The 17,974-nt window shown below is 40.3% G+C and overlaps 1 protein-coding gene across 1 annotated transcript in view; it reads left to right on the top strand.

Moving 5' to 3' along the window:
- The window catches only part of LOC107295484 (cadherin EGF LAG seven-pass G-type receptor 3-like), a gene marked incomplete at its 5' end in the record, with an annotated part of 75,393 nt that overhangs the window by 32,741 nt on the left and 24,678 nt on the right, over window positions 1–17,974 (top strand). The window contains 8 exons of the mRNA XM_029285860.1: window positions 672–792; window positions 1,536–1,719; window positions 3,708–3,809; window positions 5,289–5,303; window positions 8,683–8,777; window positions 10,165–10,374; window positions 14,548–14,731; window positions 17,116–17,265. Coding sequence (XP_029141693.1) covers window positions 672–792; window positions 1,536–1,719; window positions 3,708–3,809; window positions 5,289–5,303; window positions 8,683–8,777; window positions 10,165–10,374; window positions 14,548–14,731; window positions 17,116–17,265 — 1,061 coding nt within the window. The remainder of the gene's footprint in view (window positions 1–671; window positions 793–1,535; window positions 1,720–3,707; window positions 3,810–5,288; window positions 5,304–8,682; window positions 8,778–10,164; window positions 10,375–14,547; window positions 14,732–17,115; window positions 17,266–17,974) is intronic.

Here is a 17,974-nt window from a genome sequence, read left to right on the forward strand (position 1 = left end):
TTTATAAAAGTGTGAAGTTCTATCCTTGGTTCATCTGAGATATCAGATTCAGTTATTAGAAAAGTATAGAGGTAATCCTTGTTTAGCTGGGATTTGTTTAGTGACCTTTCACACGTTTACAACGGTGATGAAAAAATAAAGTATGTGACCAGTCCTCGCATTTATAACCTTCACAGGTCTGTAAAATCAAATAAAAGTTGAAGTAAGACCATAAACACAGTTGCAGTTTCACTTTGCAACTCCTTCGTTTGACAACCAAGTTGCTGGTCCCAACTATAGTTGCTAAATGAGAACTACCTGCATTCTTTTCTTGTCCAATCCTAGTTCACCCCCATCACTAGGTTTATTCATGTGGTCGGAAGTGTCACACAAAGACACTTATTTTACATGATCATAGAACCACATTGTTTGAGAACTCCTGGCCTAAACAGAGCATTTTTGTGATTGCTTCCCTCCCCTCAAACAAACGCATAAAGGGATGATTTTTCCACACAGCCTTGCATTCTAGAAGCTTGCCGAAGTACAGTGCCCATAGCAATTAAAAATTGAAATTTATAAAATATGCCATCACAAACACATCAAAATATGGTATATTTCCACTTGCTGCAAGACCAACAATGAACTAGTGCCCTGGATGCAAATATCCATCCACCTGACTTTTTTCCCTGCAGGATGGATCAACAGTGTCCCAAGGGCTGGTGGGGGAATCCAACATGTGGGCCCTGCAACTGCGATGCGGCCAAGGGATTTGACCCGGACTGTAATAAAACCAACGGGCAATGTCATTGTAAGGTGAGGGGAGAGATATGCCTGTTCTGGGACTCTCTGCCATCGATAGATTCTGATGCAATATATGATTCACTTGCCCGTCACCTGCAGTATTGCCTTTCATCTCCATTCTTGGCTCTTCATTCTCCTTTCTTTCATACCTGGCTTTGGGGTCTACATCTTCCCCTGGTGTCTACTTTCTGTTTCTTCTCTGCTCTCCTTTCAGAACCCATATGGGCTCTGCTCACTGGGTTCTTGTCCATCTTCCTTTCTTCCTTCTTCTCCCATGTCTTTCTGCCATGTCAGCACACTACTCCTTGTCCTCAGTCCAAAGTTGCAGGACTCAGAAAAGAGGTCTAAACTGGTTGAGTTCCTGTGGGAATGAATCCTTAGGGAAATGGGTTTTCATTCTGATGCCTCAAAATAGTGATGGATGGGGAAGAGCCGTAGCAGAAGATAACTGAAAGCACTGTAGGAGCTCCAAAGGGACCGACTTTTTTTTTTTTTTTGTAATGTAAGAAGAATCTGTCTGTGCTGCTTTTTATCTTCCTAATCTTACTGGTTGGATTAGCTATCATTACTTTTCTAATAATGGCCCTCTTTTTATCCCACCAGGCCTCCCCATTTCTCCTGCTGTTTCACTAGGCTCCTTGTTTTGGCCCTTTCCCCCCTGCCTGTAGTCTTGTCAGTCCTTCTCCCCTACTGCTCCTCCTCCTATGACCCAGCTCTCTAACCACCTTCCCTGCCCCTCTCCCTTCTTCCAATAGGATTTCCATTACCACCCTAAAGGGACTGACACCTGCCTGCCTTGTGACTGCTATCCTGTTGGCTCTTCCTCACGGTCCTGTGATCAGGAAATGGGCCAGTGTCACTGTCGGCCAGGTGTGATTGGCCGACAATGCAACAGTTGTGATAATCCTTTTGCAGAGGTGACTCCCAGTGGCTGCCGGGGTGAGTGTGCGCTGAAGATGGACAGACAGACAGACAGACAGACAGACAGACAGAATATTGCAGTGAGGTAGTGGGTAGAAGCCTTCTTTCTCCCTATCAAACAGGACAATTTACCAAATCAGTAGTTTGCCTCCCGCATTGCTATACTTTTTATGGAACAAGAAATTGAACATCTAACATTATGACCTAAAGGACAGAAATCCACATCAGTGGAAAAAGGACTGAGACCTAGTAGTTGGTAGCGGTCTCTAGAAGGAACAATGTGTGATTCCTTTCTTCTTATGAGCCAATGGCTCTGGCACATATAAATAGTAGAGTCACACAAACTATCTTAGAATGGTTCTTCACAAGAACAGCGTTAGTCATTCAGCTTAAAATTAAATCATAGAATGAAAGGGTTAGAAGCAATCTTAGAGATCAATTATTCCCTTTTAGGTCTAAAATATCTGTTGTATTGTTTTTAGTTTTTCTGGAAAGCAGACCCAATAATTAATATATGTGAAGACTATTTTCACATTGTCAGAAAAAAAGAAACACATTACTCAAAAAAGAATTGTAAGATGCCCAGAATTGCTGCGGAGTCAGGTGGCCTCAAATTTGAAAAAAAAACAAATAAAAAAATACATTTATGGACATATATATGACATAACTGGTACAACTAACATTAAAATACAATGTATTTTATTTTAATGGGAAAAAATGTAGTAAGATGTGTGAGTACTGTGTGTGTGTGTTAATGAAGGGCTTTGAGACCCCTCCTACTCTCCATTCTTTGGGAATCTTTAAAATACAGAATAACAGAATTGAAAGGGACCTTGGAGTTCTTCTATCTAATCCCCTGCTCAAGCAGTAAACCTTATACCATTTCAGACAAATCACTGTCCAATCTCTTAAAAAAACCCTCCAGTGATGGAGCACCCACAACTTCTGGAGGCAAGCCATTCTACTAATTATTTGTTCTCACTCCCAGGAAATTTCTCCTTAATTCTAGGTTGGATATTACTTTGCTAAGCTTCCATACATTATTTCTTGTCTTGCCCTCGGATGCTGTGGAGAATAGGTTGACTCCTCTCTGAGGACAGCTCCTCAAGTATTGGAAGATTGCTAACATGTCTCATACACACACACACACACACACACACACACATACAGAGTCTTTCTGTTCATTAGACTAGTAAATAGACTAATACTGTGCACTGGCCAGCTCTTCAGCTGGGGCAAAGGTTAGAAACTGGTCACTCTCTACATGTAGCTCAATTATAACTCCAAAGAGTCTCAGCATAGTCAAGATAAGGGATGCTGGAGATGGAGTTCAGCCATATTTAGAGGCTACAAGTTCCACGCTTCTAAAATGGGAATGATTTCAAATAGAAGACTGGTTTTTCTAAAACATAGACAGCTACTCTAGCTATGTATTTTCAATAAAGATAACACAGAACACTGTAGCAAATCAGTATATTTGTTGTCTGAGGCCACATTACCGAAAAATCAGTTTTTGTTATATGTCTCTCTTTAAAAATAACCATTTCCTCAAATTTGTTTGTATTAGATGTTGTTTTCATCCTTCAGTTCACTTACTATACAGTATATGTTCTAGCTAGCTGCAAGAAATATATACATACAAAATTTATGTTTCTATACATTGTGCCAAAGTAAAACACATTAGCTTTTTTTTTTTTTGCATTCTAATCCTTATTCAATTTATTCTAAAACTTTCCCAACAAATTTGGATTTAATCATAAGTTCATACAGGCTTAACACCGGGGTTCTCAATATTTTTACGGTCTAAGTTCCAATACTTGCTTTATCATTATGCATTGCTAAAAACACCTGAGATGTTGCACATTCCTCATTTTTTTTCAATATAACATAAGTTGGTTTTGAAGAGGCTTCCCTGCTGTCTGCCTGTCCATGCCTTGTGAGAGACCTTTCATGGAATACTATTCTATGGATCAAAATTTATTTGCTTTCCATGTTTCATTCCACAGTACTCTATGATGCTTGTCCTAAGTCTCTGAAAGCTGGAGTATGGTGGCCTCAAACCAAGTTTGGCCTGGCGGCTATACTGCCTTGCCCAAAAGGTTCACTAGGTAAGTGTTCTCCTGTTGTAATAAAATTTATGGACAGAAGAGCTCTATCCCATTGGATTTCAGCTTTGTCAAGAAACTACGCATCCCTTTTTCACTAAGGCATTCCATGTCTTTCTTCTTTCCACTCTTCTTTCAGCAGTGGCCGGATTGTCGGCAATTAATATTATTAATATAGGTTTGAAGACCTTGGAGTTTGTGAAGTAAAGCCCAATGTGTTTTCCTGGCAATGCACAGCAGGAAACCAAGAACTCTATTATTCAGGCAGCAAATAGCCTAGAGTTAGTCCATATAGATTAGAATACTAACTTCTCCTTTATTTATTTCACTGATTGCTATAGTCAATGGTACCATATTGTTGATTATGAACCCATCCTAAATCTCTCAGGGATTAAATTTAACTAATAGTTTAATAATCTCTCAACAGTAGAGGTTCTTCTACTATAACTACCCTCTTCTCTTACCTTACTGGTGATGGTGATAGCAGTACAAAGGGAGCCAACTAGGGCTACTGCAACCTTCAAGCTCTAGTACGCTGTGGACAATGAAGCTTCTAAAAAACTTTGTTCTGAGAAGCAGGGAGTGAGATGGCAATAGCCATCCAAGCCCTTATTAAAGCCACGGCACCAGTCAAGATTGCCATTAGCAAGGAAGAGTGGTGGTAAAAGGATTTATTAGTGGGAGGCCTCTAGGGTTTTTTTTAATATCCCTGCTGTTATTATTGGCAACATGATGCCATCTTGACCTCTGAATGGGTCCAAATTTTACATGAATTAATTTGGGGCTTGGGCCTGTGCTTGGAAGTGATCCTTTATCAATTGTCTTCCAAGCCTGTGCTTGGAAGTGATCCTTTATCAATTGTCTTCCTTAGCCATAATGTGGGGGAATACGAATAGCACTTAAATTTATATACTGCTTCATAGTGCTTTACAGCACTTTCTAACAAGTTTACAGAGTCAGCGTATTGCCCTCAACAATCTGGGTCTTCATTTTACTGACCTCGGAAGGTTGGAAGGCTGAGTCAACCTTGAGCCAATCAGGATCGAACTACTGGCAGTGACCTGAGTTAGCCTACAATACTGCATTCTAACCACTGCACCATCACAGCTCCTGGGTTGCAATTAATTGGAAAATTGGACAACACACTCTATGCATTCCCAAATCTGGGTGTGCTGGTTCTGCCTTAGGATAGCTCGGTCTGTTAAGCCCAAGGACATGATATTCCACCTCCTACTCTCAAAACACACATTCTTCAGAATGTATACCAACAGAATAGGTAGTACAATCATCCCGTTTAACCCACTGCTTGCTTGAATCAAGAAGTATTTGGGAGCTGGAATCCCATGCTGTACAAAATATTACACAGAAGTCAGAATTTCCTACAGTATAGAAACCCATTCGAGGGCAGGTCATTCTTCATCAGATATATTGCTTAAAAGCTTTTAATGTTGTCCCTTTTCTCCACATTTTTCTTTTGTGCAGGTTTGCGAGGTACAGGTAAGGCCTGTGACTCTCCCCTTTTCCCCTCCTGCTTTGTCAGCACTGGTCTGTGTGGCTTTTCCATTCCCTGCTCCTGCCTCAGGCACCATCAGATCCACATTCCCCTCAGATGCTCCACGGGCTGCTGGCTCTGTTTTGATTGCCTTGCCTGGCTCTGGTTTCCTTGTAATCCTGCCTGACCTTCAGCTTCTTTACCTTGTCACATAACACTAATCTGCAGAAAATCCCTTGTAGTCATCTGCAACCTGCTCACGCTTATTTGTAGTGCCTTGGCGCTTTTTATGGATTTAGAGAAATTTTAATTGGCTGGGGAAGTCTGGGGTTCTAACTGATGGATGTCATATTTTGGTGGCGGATGCATTTGGTTCCCCTGCTTGCGTATGGGCTCTGGTTAAAAGAAGAGTGACATTTGGCGCTCATAGGTTTTTGAAAACGTGATGAAGAAACTAAGTAAGACTTTCATGAGGAAGTGAACAGCTCCTATAGTGTTCGCTGTCTTGATTTCAACTGGTTAGGAAAGAGAGAGAAATTGCTGTTTCACTTCATCAAAGGAGTTATATCAAAATATTATACATGCTGCCAGTCCCTGCTGTAGGTTTACCTTTGAAAACCATAAATGAAATTGCCATAGGTAGGCACTTTCTAGTGAAGGAGGAAAGAAAAACAGTTGAATAAGCCTACACACTGTCATTTTTTTTTCCTGCAAGAACAAATAGAAGTCTGTCTACTATCTTCTAAACTCAGTTTTGGACACCATTATCTCCATATTTTAACAACAAGGATATTTTCTTCAGCTAGTCAGGATGGCTTATTAATGAATGATGCCTTTCTGCTCAATTTTTTTTTTCTTCTTGACCCTTTTAAAGTTTCTTTAAAAATTTTCAGGAGTTGTTTTGCAACCAAATTGTGCAGTGCAAGTTTTGATTCTGTAAAATACCAGACTAAGTCTCATCAGATCTATGAAGGTGGTTCTACCTCTCATTAAAATGTAGCGAATATCTTTCTACAGTGGTTTGCTGCTGAAAATAATTGCATCCTAGGCACAATTAAATAAATATAATGAGCTGCTGTATCTTGATATCATGTAAACATAATATCCATGATCTCCTCAAGTATCTGGAATCCAGTACTTTCTTCTAGTAGCATGGTGGCTGAGGATGATCAGCTTTTTAGACTTCCACATCAATTTAGAAACCAGACTGGAGAAATCTGGTTCTTAATATTGACTTATTTCATTCAGCTACATGTTGGAATTTTCAGCTCTTAGAGGAAAAAGGTATTTTCTATTTCTTTGAAAAGTGGGCTTTCTGAGTTGACCTGAGATCCTTTAACAAGATGACTGAACCTAAGATCCTGACCATGCAAAATAAGCTTGCTGCCGCATGAAAATTTTAAGGACTCCTGAAGATAAATCAATGCAATAGTGGCGATAAATTAATGTGCCTGATTTGGTTTGTAAATAGTCTACTGAATAATCTACTGAACAGAGTTTAAATGTGAGAGCAGAAATTCATCATTTTAAGAATATGTTTGGATCCATCATGCTTGGCCCTAGCAGAACATACACATTTCAGTTTGTAAAGCAGCAAAGTGACCTGCCACATTTGAAATTAAAAAGGATTCAACTGTTCTCGTATAAACATCTTTCCCATCCAGATCATTGCTGAACATACTTCTAGCACCCCTGATGGGATGGCAGCTGGTGCAGATCATGCACAAAATGTTGCTGTTTCTGATACTGATTTTAGCATTAAGAATGCCACAATGCTCCAATTAGGCACCTATGCTACTTTTGTGTAGTTATAGATAGATATAGAAGGGGTGTATTTTCTATCTTTCTGATCCTGGAGGTGTTTAAATATTCTAGAAAGCTGCATGGCCTATGTCACAGATATGGACACTTGCACCCTCCCAAAAAAGAAAAAGAAGAATTCAGGCATTGTTCTTCATAATTATCCCACACTATTTTCATTGTTGTAATGTTGTTGGGTAAAAAGCAACTTCTAGCGATAGTGATGTGGCAAGAGTAACTGGAAAAAATCATGGTAAACCTTTCTGTGCTTAACATCTTATCCATTAAATTGTCCAGTTCTATTACTGTAAGTCATTTATACTTATGGATGGAAATGTGAGGCTGCGCTCACAGTATGGATACTAACATGTAATGTGCACCTGTCTTACCTGTTCAATCGTTGGGCTTGCTATGTTGGATGGCCAAGTCTAGAATCTGGAATTATTTTCTCCAGAACTCTGGTGATGTTGGTACCTGCAGCAGGCATTCTATTCCTGTTAAAGTGAATACAACCATCTTCAAATCTTGCCACCTGGTACAATATGCCATGGCAGCAATAGTGAGGGAGGCGGGGATACAGGAACACATAGGAAGAGATGTTGTGAGTTTGTCTAGCATGCACAAAAACACTTCCTTCTTTAAAAAGATCCCACAGCTATGTAAATCTAGACAGGTTTCTAGCATTCTCTTGTTTAGTTCCTGCTGAATATACTACATAATTTCTCCCCTGATTTATTCATTCTTAGACAAAGATTAAGTTTCAGTCAAGAGAGTGTTAACCATATATATCCCATACAATGCGCTACATCAGCAATGAAATATTTCTAACACTATTTTAACAAAACATTCCACTATTTTAACAAAAAATTCCAGATTTGACAAATGTTCACTTTTGCTATCAGAGAATGGTGTGTTTTTGAATTTCAGTAGCACTTGACATAGATCTAAATGTAAGAACACGGGTTTTCCTTTGGCAACTCCAAATTCAGGAACATACAGTTCATTCTCAAGGATACACAAATTAAAAAAAGAAAAGTAGCATTCGGAGACTGATGAAAAAAAAATAGCAAGTAAATATATGTTTACTCAGTAAACCTTCCAGAGTTTTGAAAGAAATTATTGGAAATAGCAGGTTCACATAACTTGATATTTTATTTTATTTTATTTTATTGCCGCCAAATACTTAGAAGGCATCGTGCCATATCATATCTTAGACACATTATTGGTAACATGATGAATAAGTTCATTTCTCAGTACTGAAATTCTCCCAGCTTGATAATAATTAAACTCAGCATTTGGGAGAACCACATAAAGCCTAAATTAGTGGAAATGAAATCAAAGTTGTCATCATAGAGAACAACATACAGCTGGTGATGAAGTGTGTGATCTATCAATCCTTCTCTGGATCTGTTCTCTCATTGGTTGGTCTTTAGAATTAGTGAAGTTGCCAAAATGCTATTGCCAAAACCATGCTGTTGGTCTACTGCTGTTGTTTGAGCCCTGACAATCTTTTCCTGGGCAGCAACCACAGGAAAAGAGTCTTTCCAATTACCACTTTTAAGTTGACATTTTGTCTTGATTCAGGTGCAGCAGTTCGGTATTGTGACCAGGAGAGAGGCTGGCTGGAACCAGATCTGTTCAATTGCACTTCACCTGCTTTCAAGGAACTCTCAACATTGGTACATCTCTATCTCTCCCCCCACACACATCTTTTCTCCCCTCTCTTTCCTTCTCTCTATTCACCTGTTTTCCCACACACCATGCTTTTCCAGAAATGTGGTAGTTATATGAGACGGGCTTCTGAAAGTTCAATATAAAAACACCCTAATTTAGATAGGAAACATGAAATTCTTCCTGTAGAATCAGGGCAAAACTGGGCAAATTGGTTCTATTAGCAGTACAAGCAGGGGTTGTTAGTACAAAGAGAGCCTTCAAAGGACAAAGCTTGCCTTTGAGGTTAAAATGAATGAGGCTATAAACTGTGCCTTCTTGGGAAAACAAATTCACCGCTCAATGGAGTCCCAAAAGGCTGTTAGTCTGAAATTAGGAAAGTGGAAAACTGTCTCCTTGCAGAGAGGCTCTTCTATTTTTTTTGTATAATTAGACAGATATTTATGTAAGGTGAGGGTGTTTATAATAAGGGAGAATTTAGCTCCCACAATAAAATGATTGCCTATGGATACCCTTGAAAGTCTAGTATTTATATTAAGAACATACCTATCACTTGTCAGCTTATTAATGCTTACTGTATTAGTAAGAGGAAGGGCAGGGGAAACAAAAATAAATGTATTTAATAGCAATAGAGGTAGTCCTCAACTTATGACCACAATTACGTCCAAAATTTCTGTTGTTATGTGAGACATTTGTTAAGTGAGTTTTGCCCCATTTTACGACCTTTCTTACCACAGTTGTTAAGTGAATCACTGCTGTTTCTAGGTTAGTAACACAGTTGTTAAGTGAACCTGACTTCTTCATTGACTTTGCTTGTCAGATGGTTGCTAAAGGTGATCACATGACCCCGGGGCACTGTGACCGTTATAAATAAGAGTCAGTTGCCAAGCATCTGAAGTTTAACCACATGACCATGGGGATGCTGCAACTCTTCCTAAACCTCTTTCTGAAGAATTTTTTTTTATGGTTTTCAAAAAAGGTAGTTAGGAAGGCATGGCCCATCTATCTAAAATTAGATGGTTCCAACAGAAAGGGATATTACCAAGAAGGTTCAACCACAGATTCCTTGTTGATTGGATTCCTTGACAGTGGAACCGTCATCAAACCATCTCTCCCAAATCTTACTGGACAAGGAAGTTCAACTCTGATAATGAGGTCTCAAAGACATTCAGGGTCTGAATGATAGAAGGCTTGAAAAGTGATGACCAGCATCTCAGAAGCCAACTGATAATAAGCACCAATGATGTATATCAGAGTCTAGATTTCCAATGCTATTCTCCTAGCTATTCCATCAGTAACTTGAGAACTTTCCTTTCTCTGTTTAATGTACACATGTTTAACAGGGGATGGAGAAAAAAATTCACTTCTGAATTCACTTATTTTCTGTTCTGATAGCTGGAAAGCCTAGAGAAGAACGAAACAGAACTGAACACCATAGAAGCAAAAAAGCTGGCCCATCAACTACGGGCAGTGACAGAACAGATGGAGTCCTACTTTGGGAATGATGTTCATATTACCTACCGCCTGCTTTCCCACTTGATGGCCTTTGAGATCAGACAGCATGGTTTTGGGCTGACTGCTACTCAGGATGCTCACTTCAATGAGGTAGGAACCCCTTTTCAGTTGTGATATTGTAAAAGTGGCACAGAATCCAATTAAGTAGGCTTTTTCCTTGAAGACCAATGTAGATATTTATGTAGAACTTTAGGAAATTGACTCCAAGATATGCTACTGATATAGGACCTCTGGGAATGCAGAATAATGCGTCCTATCAGTTGTGCTATGTGGTTATTTCTAATGCTTTAAGAATCTTTGAGAAAGAATAGTACCTTTTTTTGCTTTGTATTGAAATGCTTGTGATAACATTTATTTATATTTATATATAAATATATTTATATATATATCCTGACTTTATTATTTTTACAGAACACTCAAAGTAGTGAACATGTCCAAATGCGCCTTCCTCCTCCTATTTTCCCCACAATAACCCTGTGAGTTGAGTTGGACTGAGAGAGAGTGGCTAAGGCAGGACGAGAACTCAGAGTCCCCTGCTTTCATTGAGTAATCTTATAAGCTTGATACCGGTTGATTTATTAAAATGTAGTTATTATGTGTGAAGAATTATTGCACACAGAATACCCTTGAAAAAATATTATCCTTAGTCACTTACTTACAGACCCTGTTTTGCACTTGAGTTGCCACTATACCAGTGATGGCGAACCTTTTAGAGACCGAGTGCCCAAACTGCAACCCAAAACCCACTTATGCGTCGTCGGGTGCCGGGTGGGTGTGGCCATTGGCTGGGTGCGGCTGCGGTGGTAACGGCAGACTGGGTAGGGCTAAAAAGTTCAATCAATTCCAACTTTGCAAGATCTTTTTTTTCCCCGCAAGAAGTTGAAATTGACTGATTGAACCTTTTTTTTTTTTTTTGCACACGGCGGCGGAGGCCTAAAGCGAAAAGATTTTATAAAACCCAGCTGAAGGCCTAGGACTGGGGCGACGGTGCACGTGCCCACAGAAAGGGCTCTGAGTGCCGCCTCTGGCACCCGTGCCATAGGTTCGCCACCACTGCACTATACAAACAATCCACCCTCATTCCTTACCATTCTTCTCTGCCTTACAATTATAGAATAAACTAGGGCAGGGGTAGGCAACCTTGGCTCTTTTATGACTCGTGGACTTCAACTCCCAGAATTCCTGAGCCAGCATGGCTGGCTCAGGAATTCTGGGAGTTGAAGTCCACGAGTCATAAAAGAGCCAAGGTTGCCTACCCCTGAACTAGGGTGATGTTGACAAAATGATTTAGCAAGTTGCCCTGGGCTTCCTGAGATTGAGATTGATGCCTTTTTTTTAGCATTCACATCTTATTTCCCTGCTTTTTTCTTCTTTTCCCTTTGATCCCCACTTTTAAACTTCCCTTGGTGTATCATCAAATTACTTAGATCCCACAACAGTACTAATCTGAAAATAAAATAGCAATAGCACTCAGACTTACAGTATATACCGCATCACAGTGCTTTACAGCCCTATCTAAATGGTTTACAGAGTCAGCCTATTGCCCCCAACAATCTGGGTCCTCATTTTACCGACCTCGGAAGGATGGAAGGATGGGTCAACCTTTAACCAGTCAGAATAAACATCTCTAAATATTTAGTTACCTAGTATCATGACAATGAGGATGATGAATAGTAATGTCCAATACTATATAAGCAACTTTCCAAAGCAAATTTCTAGAGCACCTGATCTGTGTATTTTACCCATTGCTGCTAAATTCTAGTAATATTAATTCACTACGGTAGGTGTCACAGCGGGTGGCAGCATCTGGTCAACTTTCATTGATCTCAAAAAAAAAATTAAAGTGCTTTGGACCTGTTCAGTATTTAGGTAAGAAATCACTAGGAAATTCCAAGGCAGTAGAATAGAATTGTGCAAGTCCTAAAAGTATTCCCTCTAATATTTCATAGAAGCAAACATTAAACTTTGAAGAAGCAGGATAAGAAAAGCATTGACGCTTTTGGACTTGGTGTTGGAGAAGACACGTGAGAATACCATGCACAGTCAAGAAAACAAATCAATGGATCATTGCACCAATTTAGAGTTCTCACTCAAGGCACAAATTATCACATATTTCAGGCACATTACAGGAAGATCAGGCTCACTGGAAAAGGCTCTAATGCTGAGAAAGGTGAAAGGAAAAAGGAGAAGAGGATAACCAGCAGCAAGGCAGGTGGACTCAGTTACAGAGCCAATTAGGGTATTATTGGGAGACTTGGAAGAACATGAAGATCTTCATGGTAAAAAATCTATGTTGCTGCTAGATCAAAAACCTCCTGAAGGCACATAATCAGTCAAAATCAATCAATCATAATAGAGAAGGAAATTTTAAAAATCCTGAAAGGTGACAAGCAACCTTCTTCCATATTGCTGCCAAGAAAATTACACTGACCTGTCCATATACTCACCAGAAGTCACATTCTATATGAGAGAAACTTTTCCTCTGAATCCACAGATGAGTCCTGTATGATATTAAACTAATGGCCATTAGCTACAACAGAGGTCCCCAACCTTTTGGGCACCAGGGACCAGTTATGTGGAGAGAGGTTTTTCCGCACACTGGAGGAGGTGTGGTTTTGTGTACTGCCTGCATCCTGTGGATGGGGCTTTCCTTGTTTGTGCGGACTGGTTGCTGGATGCCGCGGCCCGGTACTGGTCCACGCACTGGGGGTTGGGGATCCCTGAGCTACAACAATTGCTGCCCTATGGATTCCCCAGCACCCTGCCTTTTCTCCAGCAAACAATATTTCTGTGCTTCTAAATGTAATTTTTGGAGTAGTTTACAGTATAAGTTGTCATATACAAGACATAAAATGCAATTAAAATCCAAACAGTGTAAAACCAAAGAAAAATCCAAGTAGCAAAATCTGCATATGAAATCTAAAAAGAACATAAATATCTTAAGCTCGGAATACCTGGGGAAAGGATTTTAATTGTTGCCCCATCCCATTGTAGGTGCCACAAATTAACTTGGAAAAGGCATTTCACACTCCTTTATCTAGTAGCTTCATTTTATGCCTCATTTGGAATGAAACCTCCCAAAATATCGATTTAGCCTAGGCACCCTGATCCCAAGTTTAAATCCTTTTAAGAATAGTTTGATTTTTCATTACTTATTTGCTTTCATCTAGCAGTGGCTAGCTGGCTTTTTGCAGACTAGATCTGGTAGCTTTAGGTTTCCATCATTTCTAAAGCCTCAGGATAAATATCTATAGATGTGGATAAGGATGGCTAGGCAATTAGGAATAATTATTTAAAAACACTTTAACCTGATAACTTGGGTTGTTGGTTTGCTTATCTGTGGGGTCTTTTTTTTTTAAGCAGTTAGCCTCTTCTATCCAGTTTAAGATTACGTCAACCAATAGATATGCTGTTTTTCTTTTTCATACAAAATGATTACATGCTAAGACCAAAAGGGATCTTTTGGGAGCAACATTTTTGTTTTTGCTTGGACAAAATGTTTAGAAAGTCAACAAGCGTTCATTTCTTTTTGTGCCATAAAACTTCTTAAGGCTGTTTTTTTAAAAAAACAAAGTATCCAGAGGTTTATAGTGAAATGCATAGGAATTCATAGAAAGCAGTGCTAGCCCCCCTGATTAAAAAAAAGCCATGCTATCCTGAAAAGAACAAGCATGCCTGATCTAGATTCCTATAGAATCTCAGAGCAGTATGATTAAAGCTTCATTTTAAAAAGCTCACCAGTTATTATTCTTCCAAGAAAGTGACTTCTAGGGACCCCATTTTACAAATTAACTGAAGGGAGAAATGGGAAATGTGTACATGCAAACTTAGGATATTCAGCCAGATGTAAGTTCCAGAAGTCGAACTGAATTTATTTCAGTTATGTACTACTGGAGAGCAATGAAATTATTGGCCTATGTGCCATTAATGTTTGAAATTTAGAAACTTTTCATAGCAGAGTCTGGTTGTGGGACGAGGGCAGAGTCTGGTCAGGGCCTGTGAAACTTTCCTGTGAATATTCACTGAACACTCTCATAAAAGAAAGACATATATTTTTTTTAAAAAGAAAAAGATGATCTGCCTATATCAGTGTTTTAAGATGTGTGGACTTCTTAAAACTGGTTGGGGAATTCTGGGAGTTGAAGTTCACACATCTTAACGTTGCCAAGATTGAGAAACTATGTGTTTTTATGTGTGATGAAAGGTGGTGGAGAGGATGGTTATATTGATTTAAATCTACCTAAACATTCATCTTCTCTTTAGAACCTCCTCCAAGCTGGCAGCTCAGTGCTCACGTTGGAAAACCAGGAGCACTGGGACACCTTGATGCAAAATGATCAGGGAACTCCAGCTCTGATGGAACAGCTGAAAGACTATTCAGGCACTTTGGCCAGCAACATGAAGCTCACCTACCTCAATCCTGTTGGTGTGGTGACCCCCAACATTGGTAAGTAGAAGCCAGGTCAGGGGAGGAAATCTTCACCTTGTAACTTTGAAAGAATAACTCATGGCTCACTCTTGAAGTCAGCATGAACTGGCCTTGTTTCTCTAGCAATCCATGACTGTGGAACTCTTGGCTGCCAGGCAGCTATGGATTTGCTGAACTGTTCAATGCTAGGATACAACAGGAACTTTTTTGCATTATTAAGAATTCTCTGCTGTCTTATCGCATTTTTGTCAAACGTGAGCAGACCGGGTTATTATTTGCATGGAACTGGAAACAAGAAGCACCTCAACCTGTTTCTAGCACATGGGATGAAGAGGCAGACATTCAGGAGGAAGGAGGGCTTGGAAGGAAAGGAAAAGTGACAGCCACTCTTTCTGTACAAGAACAAGCAAAGTGGTGATGGTTCCAGCTAGCTGGCATGGATCAGAGATACTCGCTTACAATTTGCATCTATGCTGATCCACGTGAGAATGCCAGCCTGATTATTTCCAAAGTGATGTTGTATAAATAGATTCCACAGGGCATTGCTTGCCCTTTACTTTAGGGAATTGCTCCCCACGCTTGCACTGTAGTTCCAGAATGCTTGATTTCAGAAGCTGCAAAGCAGATGCATCCCTCATTTAGAACAGATGGATGATATACTTCTCAATTCATGGCAGGATCCTAAGGAATCAACTGTGGAGGAGGGAAGGAAGGCAAATGACAAATGCAGCACTGTGCCATTATAATGCAAACCCCACTCCTTTTGTATGTGCATTGAGGTATTGCACACATGTATGAAAGGGGCAGGGATTGCATTACAGTGATGCAACATTTTGATGAATGCTTCCAATCCTATAGATCAGACATGTCAAACTCGCGACGTTATGTGACGTCGTGCAACTTATCGGGACGGTTTTGCCAGCAATGGGGTGGGCGTGGCTACCGGATGACACGTTCGGCCCACGGGCCAGCAGTTTGACACCCCTGCTATAGATGCTTCTGTCATTGCATATAAAGTTCAATCAATGGAGATCAGACGTGGACATATCTTTTATGCTTCACAAGAACATATTTCTTATTAGTGTTGTGTACAAGCTTCTGCAAAATGAGTCACTTCCAGAGTTATTTTTAAATATAGATGTGTACATATTCATGCCCCACAGGGATAACTTCACTACTCATATGTAGAGTATTCCTAAGCAAACTACAGTCTCACACATTTCTCACATCTTATGCAAAAATGTTATCCCCTATCCCTGACTCTACCCAACCTCATGTAAATGTGCAATCCGAATACCTCCACTGGGTCAAGCAATCAAATACTGTTAGTCATTCGACTTGTGGTTGAGCATATGGAGATCAAGAGTATTAGAAGGCTTTGTGTGTGGCCCTGCTCTCTCACCATACACTTGGACAAATGCCTAAAGAGAATTAAACAGATTGAAAATTCTTTCATTTCCATTTTTACTGAAATACATATTTGACTACAGGGCTACTGTTTGACCCATTTAAAAACATCAACATAAATATTCATACACACGCTTATGTAAATTTCTGAAACATAAATATTTTTGTGCAGTTTTTCAAGTCTGCACACTTCTTACAAGTTCAGGTTATTTCTAGGCACTTTTTTTTAAATGACATTTTTCTCCTATTTTTGGATCTGTGAACTAAATAGCTAAGCTTTAAAAGGAACATCTTCATCTTTAGTTCAGTATTTCCATGTACATTTTAGGTATGTTATTTTGCATAATAATCCTGATGCAGTGAATGTTCTCTTTGTGTGGCTCTCTATGATTAAAAAAGCACTCTGGAAAGTAGCCCAAGAAGGTGAAATATATAAGTAATCCTCACTTAGCACCCAGCAACTCTGTCGATAACTCTGAGACCGGCAACTCTGTTGATGAGCGCTGCATTTGCTAAACAAAGCATCACACGATTGTGGCAGGCTTATGATCTCACTTCCCCTTTGGTTGCTAAGCGAAGCATCAAGCGCCCAACACTTAAATTTTACTTCCGCCTTCTCTGTTAACTCCGCTTGTGGCAGAGTGATCATGTGACTATGGTGATGATGTGACTATGGGATGCTGCAATGGTTATAAATGCATATCAGTTGCAAAGCGCCTGAGTGGGAATCACGTGTCTGCTGGAGGCTGTGATGGTTGTAAATGTGAGAGTTAGTTGCAAAGCTATTCTTTTACTCGGTCATAACTTTGAACATTAAACAAAGCAGTCTGTAAGCAAGGATTGCTTGTACTTCATAAGGCAAAGAAGCCAGCCGTTTCTACCTCCAGCTTTAGAGACAATTAAGCTCTGTTTTAATCAGAAGATGGCACTCTCTCTGAGACCTAATGCCTGAGGCCTCTCTTTTCCTCCCCCCCTCCCCCTCCCCCCTCCCACAGTGCTCAGCATTGATCGCATGGAGAATCACACCCATCTCAGAAGACGCTATCCGCGTTATCACAGTACCCTCTTCCGTGGCCAGACCATGTGGGATCCACACACACACATAGTTCTCCCCCACTCCATCCTTACCCCCCACAAAACAGAAGGTAAGTGGCAATTTCTCCTGAACACTCCCAGGCCTGGTTGAAAGAACCTGAAAGAAATAGCCTCCTTGTCCCCATCCTTTACAACAGCGGTTCTCAACCTATGGGTCGCGACCCCATTTGGGGTCGATCGACCATTTCACGGGGGTCGCCAAGCAAGGCTGTCCGCCATTTTTTTTGCCCTTTTCCGGCGGGTGCCTTACCTCCCTTGAGCTGGGCCAGCTGGTGGTCAGCCTGCTCCGTCTCTGCCGCTTGCCAGCTATGCCTCGGCCGGCGCAGGGGGCAGAACCACGCATGTGCGGCGCTCCCGGGCAGGGAAAGTCCTTGACTTATGACCGGTTGGGTAGTCCTCGACTTATGACCGGTTTAGTCCTCGACTTACGACTGGTTTAGTCCTCGACTTACGACCAGTTGGGGGTCGCGGCATTAAAAAGGTTGAGAACCACTGCTTTACAAAATTTGATTTAGAAACTCTTGTTTTCTTTCTTTTCTTTTTGCTATTCTTTTAGCAATGCCATTGAAGGGGAAAAAAATGAAAAGTTGAGGGTTTTCATGTCTCTTTTGGACACTAAGAATGAGCTGTGACTTAACATCTTGCAAAGGTTGCATAGGTGATTAATAGCTCATGGGCCAGAGGGTTTGTCTGCCATTAGAGAAGGTCCTAATTGAACTGCTGCTCCCTGATTGGGAAGTACCACTCACTCAGCCTTAT

This window comes from Protobothrops mucrosquamatus, unplaced genomic scaffold (genome assembly GCF_001527695.2).
Source record: "Protobothrops mucrosquamatus isolate PMUCROS unplaced genomic scaffold, P.Mucros_1.0 scaffold2358, whole genome shotgun sequence".
Classification (NCBI taxonomy): Eukaryota; Metazoa; Chordata; class Lepidosauria; order Squamata; family Viperidae; genus Protobothrops; species Protobothrops mucrosquamatus.